Genomic DNA, 24493 nt, shown 5'->3' with positions numbered 1-24493 from the left:
CCCCTCCCCCATCCCCCGCCATGGGAAAAGAACTGAAACAAAAAGCAATTGCAAACACAAGCAGAAAAAACTGGTGATATTGTCATCTGCCCTACCTTGGAAGGACACTGTATGTTAAAAGGATAACAAAGTATTAGGAAACATCAACAAAAAACACCTGAAGTGATGTGAAAAGCCATCACATGGAAGCAACAGGAGTTTTGAGGATCCGCAGTTACTTGGCCTTAAAACACCAACTGATCTCTTTGCATTTCAACTTTGTCAGGCCCCAGGGTCTAAAAAGTGACAAAGGAGGCACTTTAGGTAGGTGTGCGGCTATCAAATGCCCTTAATGTAAAAACACCTGGCTGGTAGGCAGGACCCAAGCTAGGGAACAGAAAAACAGCGACTTGCTCATTGCCCCAGGAGCAAGTGGTAGGAACAATAGCCGAAATTACAGGGACATAGCCTGACATTTGCGTTGCAGATGTTGGCTGGGCACTGTGCATATGAAGCAATCCTGCCATAGAGCTGTCACAATCCATTTCCAAGCCAGGATGGACCAGCATTTTAGCCTATTCATGTTGACAGACCTACATTTAAATAACGCCAAGCATGACAAAAGCCAGGAAATTCAAAGTTAAAGCTACTTCTCAGGTCTTAAGCTCGTCTATTAGGGAGAAAACTGCCAAATGAAGCAAACAATGGAAGGAGCAGTCCTTGCTTTGAGTCATATATACTTAGAGGAATGATCTCATTGAAGTTAATAGGGCTGTCTGCATGAGTAAATGCTGTTCACTGGGAGTAAAGCAGTTTCCATGTGTTCTCTGACTTACTCAGCTTTTATGAGCACACTTCATGTCTTTTCCCTAACTAGATTGTTTCCTTACTTGTGGATTTCTCTTTTTTCCTGGCTAGCCTTTGGACACTAGCAGGGCTTCCAGCCAGCAGCTGGCTTTCCTTGGAGAAACCCTCGTGTACGGCGAAGTCCCTTCTGGGGAGAAAAGAAAACCAGAGCAAGAAAAGGAGAGTCGGGCATATGGCCAGGGGCACGTAGCCAGGGGGATTCCAGCAAGACTCGGCCACACGTCAGGCTGGTGACTGTCCCTCTGCACGGCGACATCGGCCCGCTGCAGGATCAGGCCGCCTCCCTCCTCCGAGCGGCAGGGACCAGGACAGCTTGGGGAAGCCCTGCAGAGGACCGGCAAATGGTTTTCCTTGCTCGTGGATGAGAGTGAACTCACGGGTCTCCTTTTCTTTTGCCATGCATAGCTATTATGAAAAAAAAATAATTTCCTTAACTTTCTTCTCTTGTGCCTAGCCTGCAATCTTTAAGTTTTACTTTGAAACAATCAAAACAAAACAAACCAGCAGAAAGTGTGCAAGCATTGCGTAATTTGCCAGAACTGGCTGAATTTGCAGAGACTCTGGTCCTAAGCAGCAAGGTTACTGCAGATTTCAGGTCAACCTTTGTTTGCAGACTAGCCCAGAGGAGTATAATGTATGTGCAAGACAGTTATAATGACATGTCTTGTCAGAGCCTTGGTTTTCTATTTTAGTTTTTACTTGATTGGCCTGATTTGTCTCACCACAAAACCCACATTACACCTGACTTGTGGTGAATCAGGTCCACTGTTTGCTTCCGATGGTTATCTTTGCATTGAAGCCACATTACAACCCCATGTGAAAGAGAAACATTTCTGAAGGGGAAGCAAAATGAAGTCCTCTGGTTCTTCCAGAAACGTTGATGCCCCATGGGAAATAAAAATTACAGCAAAAAACCCAGCAAAAGCCAGGCTGAGGCTGTGGGTGTATGTCCTGTGTCCATTGCAGCTGGGAAAAAAAAGGTTGTCAGAGGCTGCTCGCTAACAGCACTGTGCAGGGAGCCAGGCCTGTTGATGCTAATTCTGTGTATAATTGGTTGCTCCAGAGGCCTGAGCCAAAAGTCACCAGCATCAGCAGTGAGGCTCTGACTATACAAAATTTTTCAGGGCAGAGGTAGAAGCAGAGAGGAAAAAAAAAAAAAGTAAACGATTTCACCTTAAGCCTGATCAAAAGCGTCAATCTGTTCTCACAAGGTGTTTAGCCTCACATCTCTAACATTTTTTTTTTTTTTAAATGAGAGCCCTCGAGTTTGTAGCCAACATCCCAGTAACAGCAAAATACATGGAAACCGTATCAAGTGTCCTAGCTTAAAGTGTGAGTGGTATTCATCTGACTGTTACACATGCTGCGGCTTTATTGGAAAATGATTTTAGATAAAACCAGAATATACTATACAATAAATAATTCATGGCGGAAGCAGAGCCACATTTCTCTCTATATTGGCATTTCATCGTGCAGCTACTGAACCACAGCTTGTTTTTATACACAGCAGCAGACTCCATTTCCCAGCTAGAAACATTCAATCCCATCTGGTAGATTCATTCCCAGCTAGATAATACCCAACGTATCTATGTAACATACAAGCTACTGTCAAACAGCAGCGAGCCGTCTCCCTGAGACAGCTGTTTCACACAAGGGCCGCATTGTCTGGAGGAAGCACGGATCATTTTACGCGGAGAGCCGGGGGGACGAACCCTCTGTCAGCTGCCATGGCATCGAGAAAACCTCGCTCATCACACGTTCTCGTTATTTTGTTATCTGGCCAAACACACACTGGGGATGTCAGGTTGAAAACAAAGGATGCATTCCCTGCTCTGGTTATATTTCATTAGGAAAACCAAAGCAAACACACCTCTTCTGCTCCTTCCCTCCCTCTCTTCAAAGCTTTTGTTTCTGGCGCTGCTGAGTGGGCAGAGCTGCCCTGGCCATATGCTTTTCCTTGGCACCAGGTAGAGCGGGGCGTGCTGCACTGCAGCAGAAAGCCCCGCGTAGCCTCTGTGGGAGGCAGCTGCCATGAGCTGGAGTGGCTGACAGCATCACACCAAAATCAATACCTCACCACTGACCACAACACCCAGGTGACCCCTTTCCTCATCCCGTTTCCAGTGATCACAAGAAGTGCCAGTCAGAAAAATGAAGAGGAGGAATAATCCACAAGACACATGCTGTCTGTGCTATAAGGAAGCATTGGGATTCTCCAGCCTAACCACTCCTTTATCTTCCCTATAACTGACTTCTCCCACTGACTGCACAAAGAGCCCTTTAAAACTACCATATATCAAAGATGCGAAGACACAGAAAATTCTGTACACAGATATACACGTTCTGCATGTATGAGTCTTGTAAAATTCACTCTGTGTTCTTTTTCCAAGGTGAATAACTACTTTGGTACACAAATATTATTAAGAGTTCATAGAATCATAGAATCACAGAATGGTTTGGGTTGGAAGGGACCTTTAAAGATCATCTAGTTCCAATGCCCTGCCATGGGCAGGGACACCTTCCACCAGAGCAGGCTGCTCAAAGCCCCATCCAACCTGGCCTTGAACACTGCCAGGGAGGGGGCAGCCACAGCTTCTCTGGGCAACATGTTCCAGGGTCTTACCACCCTCATCGCAGGCAGTGTCTTCCTTACGTCCAGTCTAAGTTGTGGCAAAGAGAAAGCAAGTGGGTTTTGTGGCTTGGACTTACAAATATTGTGCATTTCCTGTTTGTTATGTGTTCACATTTCTTTTTCAATTTAATATCTCTTAGTTCATGGGGTTCATTTCTTGCATACTCACAAGAGAAAACCTTTGTATTCTGATATATGTTCCAATATATTTTTGAATGTATTGATGATGTAAATGAAAAATCTTGGCTTGTGTCAGAAGTAGCGTGGCCAGCAGGGACAGGGAAGGGATCTGACCCCTGTACTTGGCACTGGTGAGGCCGCACCTCGATTCCTGTGTTCAGTTTTGGGCCCCTCACTACAAAAAGGACATTGAATGACTCGAGCGTGTCCAGAGAAGGGCAACGGAGCTGGTGCAGGGTCTGGAGCACAGGTCGTACGGGGAGCGGCTGAGGGAACTGGGGGGGTTTAGTCTGGAGAAGAGGAGGCTGAGGGGAGACCTCATCGCCCTCTACAGCTACCTGAGAGGAGGTTGCAGAGAGCTGGGGATGAGTCTCTTTAACCAAGTAACAAGCGTCAGGACAAGAGGAAATGGCCTCAAGTTGCACCAGGGGAGGTTTAGACTAGATATTAGGAAGCATTTCTTTACAGAATGGGTTGTTGGGCGTTGGAATGGGCTGCCCAGGGAGGTGGTGGAGTCCCCATCCCTGGAGGTGTTTAAGAGTAAGGTTGACATAGCACTGAGAGATATGGTGTAGTTGGGAACTGTCAGTGCTAGGTTAAAGGTTGGACTAGATGATCTTCAAGGTCATTTCCAACCTAGGTGATTCTGTGAAATATTCTAAAACTTGGGGAAGCTGGACCTGCTTTGAAGGCTAATCCTTCTATATTTTTCCCCCAGGAGAAATTGTTAGCCTATTGTATAACAGAAATTTTGTAGAAAACCTTGACATAGCTTAATGTTAAGGTTATCTCACACTTTCCATTAGAAGTCAATTTCCAGTTGCTTACAATAGTGTCCAACTTCAACTATTTAGATAATACTTCTCTATGGTTATTTCTTTCATTGGGTCGAATGGAAAGTTCCAGCTGAAACAGCTTATGCATTTCTAAGGATTTTTAAAAATAATTTTTTTTTGCCAGTGTTAATTCCTTTCCTTCCATAAATCAAGACCTTGACATCTCAAAATAATTCTGGCATCTCCCTTCTTGAGAGGAAGGATTAGAAATTTGGAATTTCTAGCTCCTGGAGCTGGAGAAGTATTCCTAGCTTTGGTTGGAACTAATTTTGTGGTTGGAAAAGTGTTATTTGTATATCATAGGAAAATACGCTTAGATGTGTCTAAATTATACAATACTGAACTCTATATATGCAGCTGCTCCTTAGTGTTTTCTGGAAGATACCTGCTAGAATTTGAAAAAGCATCATTCACAAGGATCATGCTCCTAAATTCACAGGTTTACCTATGTCCAAAAGTTGATAGCTGTCAATAATACTGCTCCTTGTAATTGAAGTAAATGGAAAAAACTTATATTTTCACCAGGAGAAAAAGTTCTGGATGGGGAGGCATATGTTCAGCTCTTCTGTCCTAATAAGAGTTAATGAATAAGACATGAGCTACCCACCCTTGTTACTAATGAAGGCTTACAAGACGTTCCCGTTACCATACAGGTAGGGTAATACTTCTGGCAGCAGTTACAACTGAGAGGTAGTTTGCACATGTGTGTTTTTTATGACAAAATATGGAGAGCTTGTTTTACTGGGAAGATCAAAGATGAGTAAGAACTGCAAGGGAGATGAAGGGAGGCTGGAGAGGGGAAGAGAGGGAGAACAACTTGGAAGCACAACTGAAATCTCTTTCAGTTGGGGGAAACACCTGAAGATTCTGATGCCAATCACCATCTAAAAAGGCAACTAAAATATGAGTTTAATGAAAAGGAACTAGAATCTTCAATTATTTTCCAAGGTTATGAGAAGCGATTTCAAATGGAAGAGTTAAGAAACATTAATACTACAAGACCCGTAACCACAATCTCCTAATTATCCATTGAACTATGCAATCCCAAAAGCTAATACCTCTGGAGTTTCAGAAGTGCTGAGTATTTGCATTCCCTGTCAACTTTAATAAGGATTATTATATACGTACATAGATTCCTTTTGAGAATCATGACCATAGCTTCATTAGCTAAATAAGAAAGGGCATGATACAGAATTCACAGGAGTAAATTTGACCTATATTAAATACTTTTTTGTAATTGCAATATTATTGTACATAGTTACTTACTGTCCTCAGGTAGGTTGTTTTCCCGTTCTTCTCTCTCCATCTGTTGGCACCAGCCTTCCATACGATCTCTCTCTGCCTGAAGTAGCTTCAGAAACCAGTGGCCATCTCGTGGGCACACTGACCTTTGAACAGCTTCCAGAGGATCTTCGGTGATAGAGTCAATCCAGGGGTCAGGAGGAGGTAAAATTGATGGATCAAAATCTGTATCAAAGTCATCATCCACGGCACATGCATGGTAATGGTTTCCTGACCCTTGTATGCTAACAGTAGAAGTGCTTGCATCTCGAGAAAATTGTCTTGATATTTGTCCAGAACATGTATTGTCCTCTTGAGGGTTGATTATTTCAAAGTTCTCATGGAAATCCAGGTCTGCTTGCACGGCTGTTGTTACACTATTAGATCGTGTAAACCTGCGAAAGCTTTGGAGAGCACAAACATAAGATGTTTAGCAAGCTTTTTCTAGCTAACTCGGTAAGAAATGACTTATTCAGATTCTGTCACTCCTCCTAAGACTGTCAGTCACAGTTCAAAGTGCTACACTCAGATGATTTTTCTTGAAATTATCAGCATAAACTTACTTTTTAATTGCAAGCCAACAACCAAGTATCGCTCTTTTTTCCATGCAAGCTCACTGTGCATTGAGGCAAGTACCTGTAATTGTGTGGGTTAACAGAGGCTAGTCCAAGAGACAGCTAATAGTGTCAGTAGTTTAGGATTTTAGGTTACCAATTAATCCAAACTTAAAGGGGCCCAATTTTAAGAAGTGCCTTATCTTTCAACTTTAAAAATTCACACTCCTTTGAAATTACACATCCACTCACAAACCACATTTAAAAATCATACATGTGAGATCGATAAGATAGTAATACCAATGAGTCCACTACTATCTATGTAACATTATATGTTCCATTTATAAAGAAGGTATTTTTTATATAAGCATAAAAATGTGTTTTGTATTGCTTCTTCATAATTACTGTTCATAATTAAGTACCTGCTAATACCACCGTCATCTTTCACAATTTTAGCCCATTCCCAGTGTTCAGACATTTGATTTTTCACATTCCACCTTCAGTTTCAAAATGCTGTTCTCTTTTTCACCAAAACTAGCATTCTCAGTTGCTGTCTATGTCACCCTTATTGTGATGGCTGCTACCCTGTCGGTAGCCTCCTTTCACCTTGCATAGCTTCTCTGTGTTGGAGCTTCTGAGGGCAGAGAGCAAACCCTGAGGGTAAAGGCAAAAGCAGGGGAAAGAGGAGGTTCAGGGCTTTAGGTTGGGGTGGGTTTTCTTTATGTAAACATCACTCCAAATTCTGCAGTCCAAGGCAGCTGAGGTGAAGAGGCTGATATAGAAGAAGGGGAGGGAAGTGTAAGGAGTAAGAGACACATAATGCTGTTGCAGAGGGTGGTTGTGAGAGCAGATAAAATAAACAGTAAATTGTGGAGGGAATGAGTGGAAAATCTGCAGGCAAATAATTACAGTCAGGGTAGCTCTAGAAACTGACACACTGAGGAACACAGGAAAACAAGCAAAGCAGACATTTGTCTTTCCCTATGATGATAAAGAAGGTATAAAGTAATTAATGTAGATATTACTTAAATTAATAATATTTAGGCTTCAGAATTAACATAGTTTTGAACTAAATAGGGACATATTCCCACCCCTTCTTCTCATTCATAATACCTTTGCAATCATGTAGCTGGTAGTTCGCTTCTAATTTCTTCACAATCTCACATTTACACTTGAAACTAGTGTTAGGACCCATCTTCTGCTTGTTTTACCCTTAGCAGTTCTGTTTTTAGTTAGGGCTCAAGCAGGGATGAAAATGCTAAAGAGACAGTGGAGCTGGATGCTGGGCACCGTTTCACTCCCTTTCATTTATATTCCACCTTCCACTGAAGAGCAATAGCCAATTAGACAAGCTCAACTGACAGCAGAAGCGTTGTTCATTGAGTGTATTTAGTGTGCAGTTAGGGAGGGAGAAGATAGAAGGATGCTGAGGGAGAATTTAATGTCCTATGTAGCTGATGCATCCATATACCTCAGGAGGAGTGCAGATTTGAAGGAGGACCGTACCAGGTCCTGCCGATAGCAGAAATTAGTGGCTGTTGATGTGGGGCTTTGAGAGGAGTAGAGCAAAGCAAAACAGGAGTTGAAAAGCATTCTCCGGTTTTAAAAAAAAGGGCAATTCCTCTGCAGAAGAAAGCTCAAATTAACTTCTCAGCCACACCAATCCCTGGAAAACTTTAATAATACATTTTAATGTAGCACCTGCCACTTGCAGTTCTTTTGAAACAAGTGTTGTTAAATGATGCAAAAGTCACAGTTATGCCACTGCAGTTTTACATGATATGCACCAGCAAACTGAAAAATATGGAGTGAGTAGAACTCTTCAGCTCAGCTCGGTAGTAGTTATCCTTTGACATGCAGAGCAAAGCATTTCGTTATGGATTGATACATCAGAAAGAGTTCAAAAAGGAGGACAAAGATCATTGGAGATATGGTATGGCTTCCACTGGGGGAAAGACATTTCTTGGTTTAGAAAATAGATGGCTGAGGGGGGATTATGACAGACCTATGAAATCCTGACAAGGTTATGTTTCACCATTTCTCAGAGTGCAAGAACTGTGGGGAGGAAGGCAGCCAGTTGTAAGGCCTAGAGGTCTAAAGATTTACATCTAGTGAGAGGAAGTATTTCTTCACACAATGTGTAATTAAATTGCCACAGAATCCTGGGAAAACCAAAGGTAAAAATAGGTTCAAAGAGAACCTGATCAAACTCACAGGAGATAGGTCCAGGAAGAGCTATTACACAGATGTCGTATCGGTTTAGGAAGTCCCTGAACAACAGACTGCTAAATTGGGAACGTCTACCGGGAGAAGTAGTGCTTCATACACACCCTTTATACTTTTCCTTTACACACACTCCTTTATACTTTCCTTAAGTATCTACTATTTGTCCCTGGCAGAGAAAAGCTGTTGGTTGCTATTAGCGGCTAGAAAGACGTTAGCTTTAGGCTGACATTACAATGAAAATCTTTTGGTCCAATCTATGCTACTTTAAAATAAAATTGCCTTAATTTGGCCACCAACCTGACAAATGCATACACACACACACACACACACACATACAAAAACCCAAAAAACATGTGTGCCCACACAGGCACATGCTCACACAGGATTTCTTTTCAGTCATTTAGTCAGGGTTCACGGAGAGCCAAGGCATTAGCACCCAGCATACTCTTCCACACCTTCCATGGTACTGGAGAGAAAAGAAAATGCCTTAATTCAGGCTCATTCTTCTCCACACCCCTACCTCCACATCACAGCCACCTTCTGCTTTCCCCAGTGCTCTACACTGATATCCTTCTGTTTCAGATGACCATTTGTATTTTCAGTGTACACCCTGGCTTTTCAGTGTACACTAAATCCCAAATATGAAAACATCGAGGTCTGCTTGCCAAGAGGATGTACTGCTGGAGGCACTACATTTCAAAGGTTTCAGGAGTCTACTCTTACTGGGTTCAATATGAGCTAGTGCCACCAAAACCAGACTCTGCTCAACAAATAAAATAGAATGACCTACTTTTTTTGCCTTTGTTTTATCTATATAATAGTATGCTACAGGCTTGCTTGACAGATTTTTGGCACTGGACTGTGTAACCTATCTGTCTTCAAAAGAAAAACAACTTGGCAATAGAATATAGCATCAGTTCAAAATTTAAAAAATACTCCCAAAGAAATGTATGTTGAATAAAATGGAAATGCAGGAAGGCACCCACTATCTGCCTGCTTCCAGCACATCTAAATAAAATGCCTAATAGATGGTAATTTTAGTCTCTGACATAGCTTCCTCACTCACTTCCAGGATGTTTTACCATGTGTCCCACATGAGCCTTTTTTGTTTTGCTCTCAGTTAAAACTCCATACCACAGGAGAGCTGCTGAAGCTAATGCCTAAGTTTTCACTTCTTCTACACATACAAAACATTCACAGGTCTACCTAAAAAAAAGTTTTCAGAAATTGCTGGTAATCGTTAAAAACAGAGATTTGCTTCTTCCTCTGCTTTCAGGCTTGGCCCTTTTGTACATAGTAGCGCCCTGCAGGTACAAGGTGTAATAATTACAGCTTCAGAGAACTGCAGCAGATATCTGGCCTAAGGTGCAGAAAGCCATGAAACCTCAGACTGGATAAACCAGTATGGAGAACAAAAACACAACAGTGTTTTGAACAGCAACAACGGGGTCACTTGTTACCATTCAGCTCTCCCTTCTAAGTCTTCTTTTGCTTTCTTTTGAAAAACATGTTTACATTTCAACTCAGAGAACTGCTTTCTTTCATGAAAAAAAACAAAACCTCAGAAAAGACCTAGGTTTCAAACCAACTGATACATGGTGAGTCTCAGAGAAACGTACGTTACAGAATCACAGAATCGTCTAGGTTGGAAAAGACCTTGAAGATCATCTAGTCCAAACATTAATTAACCTGGCAGTTCCCAACTACACCATGTCCCTCGGTGCTATGTCGACCTGACTGTTAAACACCTCCAGGGATGGGGACTCCACCACCTCCCTGGGCAGCCCATTCCAATGCCTAACAACCCGTTCTGTAAAGAAATGCTTCCTAATATCTAGTCTAAACCTCCCCTGGTGCAACTTGAAGCCATTACCTCTTCTCCTACCACTTGTTACCTGGTTAAAGAGACTCATCCCCAGCTCTCTGCAACCTCCTCTCAGGTAGCTGTAGAGGGCGATGAGGTCTCCCCTCAGCCTCCTCTTCTCCAGACCAAACACCCCCAGTTCCCTCAGCCGCTCCCCGTACGACCTGTGCTCCAGACCCTGCACCAGCTTCGTTGCCCTTCTTTGGCCACGCTCAAGTAACTCAATGTCCTTTCTGTAGTGAGGGGCCCAAAACTGAACACAGGAATCAAGGTGTGGCCTCACCAGTGCTGAGTACAGGGGTCAGATCACTTCCCTGTCCCTGCTGGCCATGCTATTAAATTCAGCCTGTCTCACTGTAGCCATTGGCTGTACTGTCTCAGTTGTGGGCTTGTCTTCAGGCAGCCCCTGTCAGCAGAACAAAACTAACTGCAGAAGGAGTTAGCAGATATGGTACCCGAGCCTTAGCAGGGAAACTCTAATCCTTTATTACAATGTTAGAATAGACTACTTCGGTCAGAAGGGACCTACAACGATCTTTTAGTCCAACTTTCTGACTATTTCAGGGCTGACCAAAAGTTAAAGAATGTTAAGGGCATCACCCAAAAGCCTCTTAAACACTGACAGTCTTGGGCAATCGACCATCTCTCTAGGAAGCCTGTCCCAGTGTTTGACCACCTCCTCGGTAAAGAAATGGTCCCTAAGATCCAGTCTAAACATCCCCTGGCACAGCTTTGAACCATTCCCACGCATCCTGTCACTGGATACCCAGGGAGAAGAGACCAGCACCTCCCTCTCCCCTTTCCCTCCTCAGGAAGCTGCAGAGAGCAATGAGGTCGCCCCTCAGCCTCCTTCTCTCCAAACTAGACAAGTCCAAAGTCCTCAGCCGCTCCTCACAGGACATGACCTCCAGCCCTTTCACCGGCTTTCCTGCCCTCCTCTGGATGCATTCAAGGACCTTCACATCCTTCTTAAATTGTGGGGCCCAGAACTGCACACAGTACTCCAGGTGAGGCCACACCAACTCTGAATACAGCGGGATAATCACCTCTTTTGATCAGCTGGTTTTCGATGCACCCCAGGATGAGATTTGGCCCTTGGGCTGCCAGGGCACGCTCCTGATTCATATTGAGCCTGCTGCTGACCAGCACCCCCAGGTCCCTTTCTGCAGGGCTACTCTCCAGGCACTCTTCTCCCACTTTATACTTATGCATGGCTTTACTCCATCCTAGGTGCAGAATCCAGCATTTAGACTTGTTAATTTTGATCCCATTAGTTGTTGCCCAGTGCTCCAATCTATCATACAGATCCCTCTGCAAGGCCTCTTGTCCCTCAAGAGAGTCAACAGCACCTCCCAGTTTGGTATCATGGCAAACTTACTAATGTTGCACTCAACTCCTGCACCCAGATTGCTGATAAATATACTGAGCAGAACTGGCTCTAGAACTGAATCCTGAACAACATTGTGTGAGCAGTCCCACAACCCTTTGAGCCCTGCCCTTCAGCCATGAACTCACTCATTCTGCAGTTGGACAACTTGTCCAGAATGATGCTGTGTGGGACAGTATGAAAAACCTTACTAAAATGAAAAAAACCTACATCCCCCACCTTCCTTTCATCCACTTGGTGGGTGACCTTATCATAGAAGGATATCAAATTAGTTAAACAGGACCTTCCCATTGTGAACACATATTGCCTGTGCCTGATGATTGTGTTATTCTCTAAGTGCCTTTCAGTGATACACAGTATATTCTTCTTCATAATTTTTCCAGGAACTAAGGCTAGACCAACAGGTCTGTAGTTCCCTAGGTCTCCCCTCACACCCTTCTTGTAAATTGGAGTAACACTGGCTAGCTTCTCATCAGCAGGGACCTTCCCAGACGCCTAAGACCTTCGGTAGATGATTGAGAGGGGTCCTGCTGTAACATCCACTAGCTCCCTCAGTACACTGGGATGAATCTCATCAGGCCCCACTGACTTGTGAACATTCAGCTGATACCGCTGATCCCTCCTTTACAATTTCAGTGTCCAAACAAATGGATGCAAACCAAGAAAACAATACTCCTGCTCCAACCCCACTCCCCACAGCAGCTTGTGTTTGTCCATGGCCCAGAAGCCACAAGCCGCAGTTGTCACCTGTGGTACCTGAAACCTCCTCCATGTCTTCCCTGGGATCCCTGAGGGAAAGGCAAACTCCCCTGGTGTGCTCAGCCTCCCCAGGGATGCCCCACTCCGGACCACGATGCCCCGCAATGCCCTTGGGACACAGGCATGGAACTGTGTCTTCCATGGACACCACCACTTCGGTGTCTGTTTTGGTGTCTGCAGGACCTGGGTCCGCTACTAATAAGTGACAATGTCAGAAGTTCAAGTAATGTCACTGCTGCCGTGCTCTGCCCAGCTTCTCCCTCTCTCGCTGCTCACTGCGGTAGTACTGCAATGCTGATCCCAGGCTGTGCTTGAAGAAGGGAGCCTGTTGCACTAAGAGGTTTCGGCCCTACCCAAGACTATTGGCGTGGGCCCAGCTCCTTGACAGTGGGTCACCCCCCCAACAGAAAGCAGCCAGGAAGGGGCAAAGAAAACAGGTATGCTGTGGCGAGAAGCCGAGGCCTTAGCACAGTTCTCCACTACCATGTCCCCACTGTCCCCTGCAGACCTGCTGTTCTAAGATGGCCCTTCTGCTCCCCCGGCATGGCAGTGGCAGAGCCCACAGACTTGGGAACCAGCACCTGCAGTGCTGAGCCTGCCATTGCTGCAGCAAGTCCATGCCTGCTCCACATGCACACTGAGCAGGGGCTGCCCATGCCTGGGAGCACTGAGCTGCTGCACAGCCCACCCCTGGGCTGTTCTCCCCTCTATCCATCCTGTCTGTACATGGTATGGTTCCCAGTGACCGAGAGGGTGGGCAGCCATCCAGCCCTATCACCCTGGCAGGACACTCTTCCTTTGCTGGGTATCAGAGAGCCTTGAATCAAAGATGTAAAGGATTGTGGGGAAACCAGGGAGGATTCTGGGGAAAAGAAAGGTCCCCATGTGGGGACAGCACTTGGCCGCTTTACACACAGAGATCCTGTAACCACTTTTTTTTTTCTTTTAACCATTTACTGACCTTTGCATTGGAGAGCAGAGGGTGCTGGCTGGAGCACTCAGCCTCCCTCCAGAGCCAGGGCTAAGAGACAGAGGATACTGCCAACCAGTGAAGTCTGATCAGAAATCTCTGGCAAATTCTGCAAATGCCAGGCTTGGGGCAGCCCACCAGCAGACTGAGGACCACCAGAGCTGTAAGGGTTTGCTACGATCACAGGCAGCTGTGGCTTTGGAAGGAAACTGGCCCTGTCAGAGTCAGTGGCTGCTTTGCCTTCTGCTGACGAGGGAGGCAGTTCCTCCCCCAAGCACACATGGGGTGGTGGAGCTGGGGAGAGTGGACCCCACCAGAGTGGGACTGGGCAGGGGCAGAGCACCCTCAGTCCCTGGCACCCTGCTCTTCCCAGGCAGGGCCTCTTTCAGGCCAGACACCCCCAGCCAAAGGGCCCCATGGTCAGGTGTGTGCTTGGGCCTCCATCACAGTGGTCCTGATGTCACATGCCACCTCTTCACTGCACATTGTGAGGAGCAAGAGCTCCACAAAATGGCATCCTGCCCCTGGCCACCACTTGCCAAGCTGCTCGCACCTGCAGCACCAGCAACTGGAGCAGGACAGGAGCAGTGAAGCCTCAGGCAGTGATTTCCAGCTTCTGGGAGCTTCAACCCAACGCCCAACAAAGCTGCCAAATGCAGTTGAAGGGTAACTCCAAGATCAGCCAAACCAAAGGGGACATCTGAGAACTCTGGCTGGTGACCCAAACCCCAGAACTCTGGCTGGTGTGCGGAGGATGGCACAGGGCCTGTGGCCATTGATCCACTGGGAGATCAGGAGAAGCCCAAGGAGGTCGATCCAATTCCAGCAGGCCTAGCCAGGTACTGCAACACTGCTCTCAGGCTGTCCTGAAGAAGGGAGCTTGTCATGCTGACAAGACTCTATCAGCATGGGCCCAGCTCCTCGCGGTGGTCAGGTATGCTGCAGGCAGGAAGCTAAGGCCTTAGTGCCCCCGGTCTGTGCATGTCTCCCAGCCATCAATCAATCAATCAATGAATCTTCATTCATCAATCTCCTGTAACATGGTGGCTCTTCAAGTGTTGCTTGGGCTCTTCCTCCCCATCCTGCACTGCCCCACTGCCCCTCGTATTCACAGGGTATCTACCCTGCCCTTTCCAGTGTGTGAGGAGCACAGCAGCGCAGGGAGGAGGTCACGCTACAGAGACCATCCTCAGCAAATACACACCCTGTGCTGGGCATGTCTCTCACCAGCAGAGTTTGCAGAAGACAGAGGATCAAAGTATTCCTGGGATCTCCCATCCTCAAATAAAACTGTTCCAACCTTTGCCTTGTGATGCTTTCTGGACAGCACTGGGGGGAACGGCTGGAATAAGATGGGGCAACGCTTTGTTGAGGCCTAGCACACAAGACCAGGTCAGGGCCCTTAGCTTTAAACAGGGAACATTATTAGGCCTTGCTTTTCAAACTGCTTCTCTCTTCTTCTGAATACCAGCTCAGTCACTCGCAGCCAGGTTAGAATCACAGAATAGTTGGAAGGGACCTTTAAAGGTCATTTAGTCCAATCCCCCTGCAATAAGCAGGGACTTCTTCAACTAGATCAGGTTGCTGAGAATCCTGTCCAACCTAATCTTCAATGTTTTCAGGGATGGGGCATCTATCATGTTCAGAATTTCTCAGTGGAATGGCTTCCACTGTGGAGAATGCAGATAGTCAGAAAATGCTGCAGACAAAAGCCAAGGAAATATCAGTCCAAGCTCAGCTTAGCCAAAATACCGATTTGAGGGTCCTGTCCTAAAGACTGCGGAGTTGAGAAACTGAGACTGAGAAGAGTTGAGAGAATGTAGGATTGGCCTGTTGTGCAGGGCAGACCCTAAAACCTGAGTATTTTTTGTCAGGACAGTAAGTGACCCAATCCAGAAACCTAAATGAAAAAATGAGAAGAATATGGCTGTATATAATAACAAAAGACAAAGATGTTTTTTTTTTCCTTGAGGAGAAAGAAGAGGGTTTTTTTGGTGTTTTGTTGTTGTTGTTGTTTTGGGGGGTTTTTATTTGTTTGTTTTTGTTTTTAATGTTACCCCACTACCATTTCAAATCATTTCATTTTATATGACACCAAGAGGTGGGGGCACCTTCCCTGGCCCCACAGAAGCCAAAGAAAATAGAGAAGGACCATCTGTCTATGGTCTTAGTCTCCCATGGCAGTATTCTTACTTCAGAAACTGTCATTCTTTTAGCATTCATAAATTCTCGTGATGGCAAACCAAGTACAATTACCAGGTGATGGTATGATTAGAGCAATGAGCAAGACAATTTCGGGGGTGAGGATGTAATGGAAGGAAATCTTGGGGCAGACAAGGTAAAATTCAAGAGAGACTAAAAGTGATTACAGAGCTATGGGACTGAGAGCTCCTTGTTCAATGAGGATGTGTGCTAACTGGCCTGGCACGATATGACTTTTTCTTTTCTGGTTCAGTAGAACTGGTTGACTTTCAACAACTCAATTATCTTGTGTAAGTGAGGAATGGAAGGTGGTCCTTTGAGGTCAAGAAGTCACAGGTAGAGAGAAAGGACAAACAGAAATTGACAGAAATGGAAGTGCCCTGAGATTGCCCTGATCAGCTTCATTAGATACACTTTTCAAAATAGCCCTGGAAGGGGTGGGTCATGTGAGGAAAGGGGAGGAACATTTTGGTTGGGGTTTTGTTAGCATCGTGGAAATCAGGTGAGAGATAAGAGAGTAACAGTAGGAAGATCATGAGGTTGAAAAAAAAGCATACGAGTTTTTTTTCCATGAGAAAGACTGGACAGAGTTACTCAATAAATTCTAGAAATCGTGGAGTTGCACTTAGGGAATGGGTATAAAGAAGATTATTGAGAGCAAGCAGCATAAAAAAACTGAGAAAAAGATGAATAGCGGTGATGGATCCAGTTGTAATACGGTCAGGTAGCAGTAGGCACATTTATCCTTTGAGCAGTACAAGAGGAGGAGGACTCAGAGTCGTTTGTCTTGGCAGGAAGCCCAGGTTACAGAGAGTGAAGGGCTAATGAAAGGTCTGAGTCGACGTGGAAGATGGAAGAGAGAGAGCTCTCTTCCGAAGATGCTCTGTTTTCGAGCTACTTAGATCAAGAAATGGAGGCAAAATCTTTTGCTGGCTTGGTTCAAGTACAGAAGCAGGAATATTTAAAAGGACGTGAGGAGGTAAGATTCCATAGTGTGAGAATGACAATCATGAGGTGAGGGAAAGGGGGAGGAAAGAGCAGGAAGCAAAGAAGAAGAGTTAAACAAATTTTGTACAGTAGGCTTTTAGTGCATTAGGCAAAGAGCTTTCTTGTTTTGTAACAGTGAGCTTAATAGCCTAGACTGGCAAGGAAACGTTATCAATTTGCTGTATTCGCTTTGCTGTGTAATTCTTATTTTATATTTATGTAATATTTCTGAAGCCTGGAAGATTTTAAAAAACATCCATTTGTCAAAGATTCGACTCAAAAGGGCTTTTTTGAGGCTCTGCAGATGTTAAGGGGCAGGGAAGAATGCACTGTATTTACAATTCTATTCCTGTAACAGATAATCAATACATTGTGCTCTGCTGTGTTAAAAAAAAAAAAAAAAAGAATATGAATGCCAAACTGTGATGATAAGCCCTTTGTGTCTTGAGTGCACTAATTTTCTAAGGATTAGGGGCTGTCCTTTATCAGCCAGTTCACTTCTGAAAGTCCATGATAGATTGCTGCTTGCCCATCTGCTCCAAACAGCAGCAACCTCAACTTTATCAGCAAGGAAACCTCTAAACACAGCTGTCAGTAGGTAATGCAGAAATACTGCTTTCTCAGGGCAAACCCTCACAGGCAAACCTTACCTTTTTCTCTGGAGCAATAAAAAGTGCAATAGAAAGAGGACTTTGGAAGTAAGGTATTTACAAACAGGGTTGTTTTTTGTTTTTTTTTTTTTTTAGGGAAGGGGGAGGGTTGGGCTTTTGGGGTAGTTATTTCCTTTGTGCTCAGGCTGAAGGGAAATGGTCCTTCAGCACCTATTCTAATGTGCTCATTTATCTAGTGCTGGAAGAGTTGTGGGTAAATGGGGCTAAGGTCTAACACATAAAGAAATGTCTGCCAGCAAGAGATGTTTTAGCAGGTTAATGAGGAACTTCGTAACAGCCTAGCAGGGTCATTGCAAAATCGCATTTCTTTTTGCTGAAATCACTTTAGCCTTTTAAAACCACAGGAGAATACTCTGCTACTTCACGAGGAGATTTTGTTGAATTGAAAATGGTGTAGATAACATGTTATTTTTTGAGTATTTTTAGCAGACGTAGGAAAAAAATCGGTGCGAAAACAGGCATCTCCTCTACTCGCTCCTGCAGTCGGCGGGCCAGAGGAGGGCAGAGGGCCCTAATTTTGTCGGCTCAGATTTGCAGCACCCAGGTTCTCCCTGGAGAGATTGCCAGGGCGACTCTTCCCTCACCGACAAGCGATGCTGCCCCGAGGCTTCTCCTACGATACGGTACAGTGAGTTATCTACAAAATGGCCTCAGGATCCAAAAGTTTTGCTGTGCCCAAAGCGAAAAACGAAGAAAGCCTGGGGTGGGGGCTTGCAGCCGCCGCAGCACGGAGCAGGTGTGCGTGCTCAGAGGCGAGGGGAGGGTCCCGCTTCTCTGCAGCCACCCAGTCCAGCTTGGGGCAGGAATGAAGATTTGCTGTTGTGGGCCAGCCCTCAGAAACTTCATGTTTCTGGAAAGTACTGTGCACAGTTATGCTGCCCTGCAACGCAACTGCAATTTGTCATCAAAAAGAAACATAACCCTTAAAGACAACAACTATTCTAGATTTTTTTTTTTTCATTTTTATTGGGGCATATTTTTTTACTAATTAAGGTTACACTTCATATTTGACAGAGAATCAAGTTTTACAGGCTTGCTTGAAAAAAAATCAACAATATTTTTTTTCAAGGGAGATGTTGTAATGGAGAGATGTCTGGGTGAGATACCTGAGCAAAAGCAATCAGTTTGGCTCTGCCACTACACTGCTCCACGTGGATGAAATTACTCTACTGAAAAACAAGGTAAACTTCCCCATCCATGCTGCTGCAGCCATCCCGAGACTAATACTTCAGCTGCATCACCTTCTGCTCTGCAGGTAGATTTGCAGGGTAAAAAGAGCTTATTAAAAGTCTATTGACTTTAAAAATATGTGGCACTTTATGTCCAGTTCTCCCACTGGTGCTGCAAAATCCCCTCAGAGAAATAAGAGCTACAGCGTTCATGAGACTCGGCTTTTCAGTTGGATGATCTAACAATTCATCCAGGAAGCGGGTTTATATGGTCATGTGTGCAGGAACTGGGGCTCTTAAAAATTAGTTGCGGCATAGTTATTTACTTTAGAAAAAAAGTATTAACTCACCACTTCTCCTCCTCTACTTGAACTCCTATGGAAAAAAAAAAAAAAAAAAAAAAAAAAGTAACCAGCTAATTAGAATGTAATTTTAGCAGAGATATCACCCAGCTACTTAAAATTGCTATGCATGGTAACTACTGTTTGCACATAGAACTTGTACCGTAAGTATCTTCAACTTGTCAGTTTATCTGTGATGTGACCATTTTTGATGTTATTAGTGAATATTCATAATTCTCGTTAATCTGTAAAGCATTTCTGGTAAAACAACGTTTGGCCTGCAAAATGCAGATGGAGTTTAGTATTTTCTGGAGGCTGGATGGTCACATTTGCCAGAGCAAATCTCTGAGCAGCTGTAACTTCATTTACCGTTTTACTGTCCTCCACCATTTGATTGATTTTTACCTGTTACTCTGTATGTGCATGCATATGTGAACTCATGTCAAAATCATGTGTTTGTTTTGTTTAAATGTTAGTGTGATGATTCAGAGCACTGTGCAGATAAGATTTAAAGAAAGCAGATGCAGCTCTTCGATACATTTTCTTTACTGCTTCTTCATGCAAACAGTTGGTCCACAGGAACACAGGCAGGAACTTTATACCACCTCTCTATCTCCAGAAGGAGATTTATACCAACAGTATAAAGTTAAAATTTAACCACAGATGTGTCTTTGAGCAAAATCACAAACTTCTGGGTCCAGTTAGTGTAGTTAATTCCCAGTGCTATGTATGACATTGTCAGATTTACAAGAAAAAAAATTTCCAGCACACAGAATTTTTGGAGCACAGCAGTGTTATGAAGTGACCTGTGGATCCACTCTGACTCCAGGGGTACAAAATTTCCAGCTGTTAGTGTCTGTTCCACCAGTAAATAAGCTTGTTGTTGAAAGCCAACTGAAGAGCCTGTGCTGATACAAGGAAATGATCACCTGCAGGAAATGTGCTCAAGGAGGGTTGAGAGTTACAGAGCTGTTCGGTGAAGTGAGGTGATACTGAGGCTTTTGGGAAGATAACTGCACCTTAAATCCCATAACTGACCAAGAGAAGCAGCCGTTTGATAGAGAGTTTTTCTTTGCTTTACTTTGCTTGTTTGCTTAAAGAGATTTACATCAAAGGATTGCACTGTCCTAAGAGTGACTGAGGGGTGCAGAGGACATGCACGGAGGTTCATCACAAGTGCACATTAGGTTTATTTGTTAGAGGAGGAAGCAAGCCAATGCAGTTTGCCTTGCCATACAGAGATGGGCCAAACTTTAATTAAGGTGTATGCCTGGTCTGAGTTCAGCCTAAACCTAAACTAGGCTCCCTTTGCAGTCAGTGGAGAGAGACTGACTTGATACTGCCAGTCAGAGGGCTGACAGCCTACCTGCCTATTTTAGGGCAGTTGTTTCTAAAAGAAGTAATTTCTGGCAGCAACAGCTACTTTATGGTATTTCCACTCCCACGCTACCCCTTCAGCTGTACCAGCATGACTGCTTGTGCAATGATGCTGCAAAATGGACCAGACAGCGGACTAGCAAAGTAGTTTTATTTGTGAAGCCTGTCTGACTCTAAAAATCTCATTGATGGGCACAACTGGGAGGGTGGCATGGTGCAGGGGCAGGAATCTTGTAAGGCTGTATCATTGCTGAAGGTTTCGCTTGATGTAATCCCAGCTTGAGGCATCTCCATTGGTTTGTACACAAAAGCTACCCTGGCAACCCCTCACCTACCATCCCCAGGCAGCTTTCACATACGATTATGTTGGTCATCTGTAAATTTCAAAGTTTTAGAGGGAGATTGTCAAAGGCTTGAACAGCATTTGGGGCTCTATTTTCCTTAGGTCTCAGGAAACTGAGGCCCCTATACCTCTGAAAAACAGCATTTGTTACTTGTAGCAACACAACCTTAAGAAGAGGCTTCAGGGAGATGGTGTCTGAAGACTGTGGTTCACATTACTGTTGTTTATTTTGGTTTCTGCAAATGTGGAAATTACTTCTTTGTGCCCATTATTTTGCAGGTTTTTTGCCTGCTAAGGAGTTTTTTTGTTCAGTGGGAATGAGAGATTATAACAATGAAATGGCACGAGGCTTGGCTGGGAATAGGAATAAGTAACAGAAGAGCTTTCCTCTATCCCTCTCCCACCTGGATCTTGCTCCTTTCTTTAACACTGAACATCAGCCCTTCTTCCCGAATATACCCAAAACAAATAGCTGTGAATCAGAAAAAGGCTACAAGAAGGACAGTGGACTGAATCCAGAGGCAATAGTAGTTACTGCCCTTCCAAGAAGAATTTAAGAGGAAAGTCACAGCTTCTCCAGCAGTTGCCCCTGGGATGCCATACTTCTACACAGTGCCTCTCATCTCATCAAGCTGATGCAGAGATTTCACGGTAAATTCTTAGGCTCTGCTAATCAGATAAGCCTGTCCAGGCACAGTGCTGTGCTTACAACCTCCATCTGCAAGAAAAAAAATATCATGTCTTCTTGTGAAGGGTGATAAGCTGTGGATTGCTATTCTATTTGCTTGGAATTCATCTCCCATCAAAACGTGTGTTAATACTCAGTTGATTGTAAATTCAAGTATTTTGTTGGAAAAGCTAATCCTGCAAGCAGATAGCTGGTTTTTTTTTTTTTTTTTTTTTTGCGGGGGGAGTATGGGAAAGATTAATTAAGAAAGCAGATTACATTGGTCTAGTTTATTTGCTCTTCTGCTTTCTGTAAATAGGAGTGAACTTTGGCAGGGTTAGTTTTCTTGGTTTATTCCACTAGGAGTAACAAAATCTAATTTTCTTTAACAAGGGCAAATCAGAAGGAACTTACCCTCTGCTCTTGAGGCTGAGATAGGAACAATGCTGCCTCATTCAAGCGGCTACCAGTCATTATGAAATGCATGAATAAGCAGTGACAATTAATTCAGTGAGGCTGGACGAAAATATTTTTTGGGTGATAGTGTAATGTAAATCATTGTTTTACACATTCCCTTTCAGTGATTTAATTCATGCCTTTCTGACCCCTGCTGTGTTATGATTCATAGATTAGTGCTCATGTGTGTAATTTAACAGAACTGAATAACAAGGAGCAAGGAGACTTAAACAAATCCTTGCATCTGATGGTTTTACGATAAATTAGGAAAACATCATTAGTACCATGCAGAATGGATATGCTGCTGTGTTTTCTACAGAGGTAACTGTCAGGAAAAGAAGAAAAATACACAAAACATTGCATAAAGAGCAGTAGAACAGGTGTAGAAATCTAAAACAATGGCAGGCATGTCCCATACTGTACCTGTATTCCAATAGATAAGCATCTGTTTTTCTTGAAGTGGTCCTTCTTTCTATCTTCTACTGCAACGGTGGCAATGGTTGTGGTGGTGGTGACGGTGGCAGTATTGTTCCCTACATGTTGACTTGCAGGGCCATGGATCTGTGCATTGGCAGCTTCAATAGCAGCTGTTAGTGCTTTCATACTGTCCAAGCTCTCTGTGGAGTTGCTAAGTCCAGACTGACTGATGATATCTCCCCTCTGTCCATGCCCATCCATATATGCATCTTGGGCAGACTCTGTGCTGCTCTGGGCTGTGATGGAAATAAACGGTTTGGTGGTGGTTCTTGGTGGGACTGGTGGTGGTGTCTTCTTATAGGTGGTAATGCAGGATGACACTGGAAGAAACATATGATAGTTCTTAATTTATTGATGCTGCAGGAAAATGAATGCAAGTAAGATCTCAAAGTATCCGTGAGCGTGGACAGAGTAGACGTAAGGAGGACACTGTTAGCCAGAGAGCCCCTAGAAGTTCCAGTGCAAGTGCCATGGAAATACCTCACTTACCAGTGTTCTCTGTTCCTACTAATGTGTGTTGCAGAATTGCCAGTAGAGGGAAAGTAATTAACTATTTGTCAAGTTCCTCCTTAGTCTTTTTAGGGCTGTTTTTTTCCAGTATATTTTCTACTAACTGTTCTAATCCCATACAAAAAAGTCCTTCCACCAAAACCTTTGTTCTGCTCATGGCTTCCAAACAAGATTCACAAGGATGATGAATCTCCAACCACTTATCCTAGCTAAACCACACTTCTTGTGGTTTTACTGTAGTTGTTTTCTGTCTCTCTATCCTGTTCTACTGCATTTTCCAAGCTTATTTAGAATTTTAAACTAGATTTCTTCGGAACAGAGAGATCCCCAAACCATCCTAGGCCAAAGTCTGTTAACACTCACCATGCTTGGACTTGCGTATTTCTTGCTATAAAACGTCTCACTTGTTGCACAGACTCCTCTAATACTTTGAAATGCTTTGTAAGCTGCTGAGGACATATTTAAAACAACATTTTGCCACACCTAAATTTCTCATAATAAATAGAACATCAGTTCTGGAAAAAAAATCCTTGATTTTGCACACAGTTTTGGTGTAATGAAGTCACTGGCTAGTCATGTCAGTCAGTGGGACTACTTAAAGTGTAAGTATAAATGTTTGCAACAACAGATACTTCAATAACAGTTTATGCGGACTCCTCTTTTCATATTTTGAAGGCCATGCTCTCTTTGCTGCTCTAGCTTGAGGTTCCAAGGTTAAAAACTATTGGCCAGTGTATACAGAATAATATGCAGAAAGAACTATGTGGAGGTAAGAACATCTTCCTTTAAGGGATAGTTGGCAGCTCTGCATTACTGAAGTCCTGGAATGCTTTCAAATGAGGAAAGAAAGTCCATTAAGAACAAAACCCAATCATAATATGCTCTATTTTTTAAGAAAACAAATGCAGGCATGAACCTGTGCAAAGTTCAGACACAAACATGTTAACATAAGTTCTTATTAACAGTAATCATATGGCAAGAAATGATTCATCAGATCATTTTAACTGGCAGACATCTATGCCACCCACATAAAAGGTAACTACTACAGCTGTTCTGCTCTCTGTTTGCACTGTACGTGCTTGTCGAGCCAGAAGCCATTATGGTATTAATTTGACTAGCTCAGATCCATATGTCTCATATCTCCTGATAGCTGTAGGAATAGTTATAGCGTAAAAGGTGTTCCCAGGGCATGAAATCACACAGGATTTTATTTTAAGGACTCTAGTATAAGTTTCTGATAACATGTCTAAACGCATGTTAACACGTTGAATGCTAATGGAAAAAGAGTGTTTCGCTAAGGTAGTGAAGGTTTTGAAACTATGATTCACTTCTGAAGATTCAAACAGAAACCACAGCATCCTTGAGAGAAGAGGTGGCTAAAAATGAACTTGTCAAATTTTAACTCTTGGGAAGTCAATAGTTGATAGGGGTTAAAGGTGTTTTTTAAAGTGCTTATGACAAGACAAATATCTGGAACTAGCAGAAAGGATGACTGTTTTACAAAGGGGATTGTGAGTTTTTTTTGCTGTTCTTCCCTGGTTTTGATGCTGCAAAAAAAGCATTTGTTGTGAGTACATGTTCAGGTAAATCAGGGGCTGTTTGCTGCAGCACAAACATGTACTCCGGGACTTACGGAGAATTGTGGAGGCTGCTGCTTGCATGATGATATTCCAGAAACCACACAGGTCGTTCATGGTCTGGAGAATGTTCTCTTAGTGGTGAAAATGCAAGCTAAAATTCACGACTGAAGAATTCAAA

At 43.8% G+C, this 24493-nt stretch overlaps 1 protein-coding gene across 1 annotated transcript in view; it reads right to left on the bottom strand.

Moving 5' to 3' along the window:
• The window catches only part of DLGAP1 (DLG associated protein 1), a 403111-nt gene that overhangs the window by 13498 nt on the left and 365120 nt on the right, over window positions 1-24493 (bottom strand). Inside the window, exons 9-12 of the mRNA XM_026842706.1 lie at window positions 22167-22545; window positions 21001-21022; window positions 18915-18979; window positions 5761-6179 (exon numbers count right to left, since the gene is read on the bottom strand). Coding sequence (XP_026698507.1) covers window positions 5761-6179; window positions 18915-18979; window positions 21001-21022; window positions 22167-22545 — 885 coding nt within the window. The remainder of the gene's footprint in view (window positions 1-5760; window positions 6180-18914; window positions 18980-21000; window positions 21023-22166; window positions 22546-24493) is intronic.

This window comes from Athene cunicularia (assembly GCF_003259725.1).
Source record: "Athene cunicularia isolate RWA chromosome 2 unlocalized genomic scaffold, athCun1 chr2_part1, whole genome shotgun sequence".
NCBI classification, from domain to species: Eukaryota; Metazoa; Chordata; class Aves; order Strigiformes; family Strigidae; genus Athene; species Athene cunicularia.
Note: the sequence above shows the minus strand (reverse complement) of the source record. Positions and strands in the feature narration are given on the sequence as shown.